The sequence below is a fragment of the Theobroma cacao genome, chromosome 7, assembly GCF_053813885.1.
Source record: "Theobroma cacao isolate CCN51 chromosome 7, ASM5381388v1, whole genome shotgun sequence".
Taxonomy (NCBI): Eukaryota; Viridiplantae; Streptophyta; class Magnoliopsida; order Malvales; family Malvaceae; genus Theobroma; species Theobroma cacao.
The window spans coordinates 16,089,865-16,093,953 of NC_142645.1; the positions used below are offsets into that span (position 1 = coordinate 16,089,865).

At 32.7% G+C, this 4,089-nt stretch overlaps 1 protein-coding gene across 1 annotated transcript; it reads left to right on the forward strand.

Moving 5' to 3' along the window:
- The first annotated feature begins 1,406 nt into the window (after positions 1–1,406).
- Positions 1,407–3,673, forward strand: LOC18594727 (ibogamine 10-hydroxylase-like). The gene is made up of 2 exons (XM_007022355.3): positions 1,407–2,338; positions 2,958–3,673. The coding sequence occupies exons 1-2, from the start codon at positions 1,433–1,435 to the stop codon at positions 3,579–3,581; spliced, it is 1,530 nt and encodes a 509-aa protein (XP_007022417.3). The 5' UTR covers positions 1,407–1,432; the 3' UTR covers positions 3,582–3,673.
- Positions 3,674–4,089: the final 416 nt, after the last annotated feature.

Consider the following 4,089-nt stretch of genomic DNA (forward strand, 5'->3'; position numbering starts at 1 on the left):
ATATAGTTCAATGAAGAAGTCTCATTAAGGGTATTTTTATCCCAAAATTTTATCTCTTGGCTAAAAACAGTTAAAATTAAGAGGAGGGCTATTTCTAAAAACAACTTATATTTGAGGGCTAAAAAAAAATTTTAGCCTTATTATTATGACTTATTTTTGAAGAATAAATAATAAAATGGTCAAATTATCTTTTATTATAATAAAATTTATTTTCATCAAAACAAAAAGTTTCCTTTATTATAAATTAATAAATTAGAAAAAATTATTTATTTCTATAACTCAATAATATTTTTTACTTTTTGTTTTCATTAAATATTAAAATATTACAAATTTATTATTAAATTATTAATATGATTTTTTATTTTAATTTTTTTATTGTTTCTTTATTTTATTTCTATTTTTAATCTTTTAATTTTTATTTTCATTAAAAATATAAATATTAACAATTTATTAATAAATTATTAATATAATTTTTTATTTGTATTTGTTTTTATTTTTTCTTTATTTTAATTTTCTATTAGTAAGCTATAATTTTTTATTACGCATGGACAGATGACAAAGTAGTTGATATGAATATGTAACTTACTATCAAGAGAAAGCTAAGTTTGTTATCTTTTAGCAATTGAATAACCAAATGTTTATAAATATTTATTATCAAAATTATATTTTTCAAAGTTGAATGATTAAAATAAAAATTTTGAAAAATCGAATGACATGAAAGATAATGTACTATTTAAAAAAAAAAAAAAACCTTTACTGATAATGGAAACGAATAATCTATGCCTATGCACACGTGCAAACGATTAATTGTTGCTTTTTCTTATTACATGAAACAATGTCGACAGATCTCCTGCAGCAGCAACTTGGCTGGCATCAACGTGTGAAAAGGAATCCCAAGGATTCATATTTTTAAAATAATTTGATAGTGAGCTGGAAAGCTAGTGAAGACGAGCCATTGCATGAACATAGCTGATACAATGCATTTTGAAGAAGCATTTCAGATTCCTCTTGTCTCCGACTTGTACGCTGCAAGTTTGGTTATATTTGAAATCTTTGTTCTTTCCATGAAACTGACGTCCGTATAGTGCTTTGTACATGAGAAGTTATATTGAAAATAAACATATATTAAACTCAATTTATAACAAATTTATTAAAAACTTACTTAAATATTAAATATTTAGATAATTATATAATTCTACAAAGAGTAAATGGTATAATAAACATAATAAATATATACTTAAAAACTAAATATATATTATATCCATCATTTAGCTATAAATATAAATGGTATCCACATAAATATTATAATTCAGAGCTACTAAGAGAAGGCCTTTTCTCTAGCTAGCTAAGGAGAGAGAAACTTACATCTTTGTCTTTCTTTCCAAGGGGGGTGAAAAAAAAAGTGGCATTTCTTCTGTTTTCCTTGAGCATCATGGAGCTTCAATTTCCTTCCTTCACCGCCCTACTCCTCACCTCTCTTTTCGTGTTCATGGTACTAAAAGTTCTGAAAAGATCGAAAGCCAACAACCCCCCAGCAAGGCTTCCTCCAGGACCACGAAAACTTCCTTTCATAGGTAACCTGCATCAGCTCATAAGCTCTCTGCCCCATCACACCCTCAGAGATTTGGCCAAGAAACATGGACCTTTGATGCATCTACAACTTGGTGAAGTTCCCAGCATTGTAATATCTTCTCCGGAAATTGCAAAAGAGGTTTTGAAAGACCACGCAACCACCTTTGCTCAAAGGCCTTATCTTCTTGCTTCTAGGATAATGTCATATGATTCTGTAGGCATTATATTTTCACCCTATGGAAACTATTGGAAACAGTTGAGGAAAATCAGCACGATGGAGCTTTTGAGTCCAAGTCGCGTTCAGTCATTTCAATTCATCAGGGAAGAAGAAGTTTCTGCTCTCATCAAAACCATATCTTTGAATGAAGGATCCCCAATTAATCTCAGCGAGAAAATTTTCTCAATGATATATGGGATAACATCAAGGGCAGCCTTTGGCAAGAAAAGCAAAGGCCAAGAAGAATTCATAAGGATCATAACAGAAACTACAAAGCTCGCAGGTGGTTTCTGCTTAGCTGATATGTATCCTTCTAATGAGCTGCTTAAACTGATCAGTGGCGTAAGGCTTAAACTTGAGAAATTGCAACGGGCTTCTGATCGGATACTTGAAGACATAGTTAACGAGCACAAAGAGAAAACAAACAGTACATCAGAAACGGGCAAGCAACAAGGAGAGGAAGATCTTCTTGATGTTCTTCTTAAACTTCAACAGAGTTCTGACCTTGAAATTCCTCTGACGAATGACAAAATAAAAGCAATTATCTTGGTTAGTATCATTTTCTCTCATGTATCTACAGATCAACTTCTATCATAACTTCTTTAGTAGCCATAAGCTTTCTAAGAACAAACCTTTTTTTGCTTTTTGAAAAGCTATCTAAAAACAAATTCGATGACTTGAAATGTTTATTTATTTTTGTTGAATTATCTTTTATAGTATATAAATTAACGGTGATGCACCACTCAGAACAATTACCTATATGGACTGAAGTAAAATCATCTTTTGAATTGTATGGACAATGAGCTTAACATGTTTTTGCAATGCTCTGAGCTGATGAGTGCGGCTGTATATGGGCTTGATTAGGGTTGTGGCGTTTGTTTTCTTGAAGGAAGAATATAGGTTTATAGTGCGGAGCCCATGGTGACAAGGGTGATTTGTACAGTTTTACAGGCTGACATGTAAACTTTTGAAGGGTTACGGAATTAAAGTAACCCATCTTTAATGAAATACTTTTGGCTTATAAAAAATTGTGTGCACAATGAAGCGAAGTTGACAATCTGTCCATTCAAACTCAAATTAAGTTTCTATCAGAAAATTACAATATGTTTATATAAAATTCGTGAAAACATAAACAGCAAAAAACTAATGATAATGTATCATCTTGTAGGACATTCTGGCGGCTGGGAGTGAGACATCATCAACAACAATGGAGTGGGCAATGTCAGAAATGCTAAAAAATCCAAAGGTGATGAAACAAGCACAAGCCGAGGTGAGACAGGTTTTTGATAGAAAAGGTAACGTGGATGAAGCTGGTATTCATGAATTGAAATTCTTGAGATTAATAGTTAAAGAAACCTTGAGGTTACATCCTGCTGCACCTCTTCTAGTACCAAGAGAGTGTGATGAAAAGTGTGTAATCAGTGGATATGATATACTTGCAAAGACTAAAGTCATTGTTAATGCATGGGCCATAGGAAGAGATTCTTGGTATTGGAAAGATGCTGAAAAATTTAACCCAGATAGGTTCTTGGACGGTTCTATTGATTTTAGGGGAACAAATTTCGAATATATTCCATTCGGTGCTGGGAGGAGGATATGTCCAGGCATATCATTTGCACTCCCCAACATTGAGCTACCCCTTGCACAATTGCTATACCATTTTGATTGGATGCTCCCAAATGGAAGCAAATGTGAAGACTTGGACATGACTGAATGTTTTGGCCTATCTGTAAGAAGAAAGAATGATCTCTTCTTAATTCCCATTCCTTACCATCCTTTGCCTAGTGAGTAAACTGTGTTAAACAAATTTTAGTTACCTTTTATCTTTTATTATCCGCTATAGAATTGATATTGTAAGCAAGAATAAGCAAGTTCTGCAAAAGCTTATTGAGACTTTTTTCTAAGCTATGTTGCAACAATTTTCAATTTAAATCGTACTTTTAAGTTTGCGCAAATATTTAGTATTATAACTAAGTTATGAGGGGAATGAATAAAAGCACTAGCATCAAGCAACACCAACAACAACAAAAGCAAGCAGGGGAGCTACAAGCAGGGCTGTCTATCTTCCCCGAACTGGCAGCCTTTTCACGTCTAGCATGGTCTCTAGTAGTAGGTGTATGTGGTCTATTAGTAGTCTCCACGGGAGCCTCGTGCTCTGTCGCATCTTTACCACTAGCTCGTGTCCTAGGCGACATATCTCATTTAGACAACAACAATCATATACTGTAAGACTCAAATCTATAAACTCATAGTAATTCTAGACATAACTCTTACGCATAAAGTAGGTCAAAAAACAAGGA

What these genes read in the sequence shown, in the direction of transcription:
- LOC18594727 (XM_007022355.3), top strand. Translation starts at nt 1,433, where the DNA reads ATGGAGCTTCAATTTCCTTCCTTCACCGCCCTACTCCTCACCTCTCTT. An exon ending in AAATAAAAGCAATTATCTTG is followed by an intron (nt 2,339 to 2,957) that starts GTTAGTATCATT and finishes ATCATCTTGTAG; the next exon opens with GACATTCTGGCGGCTGGGAG.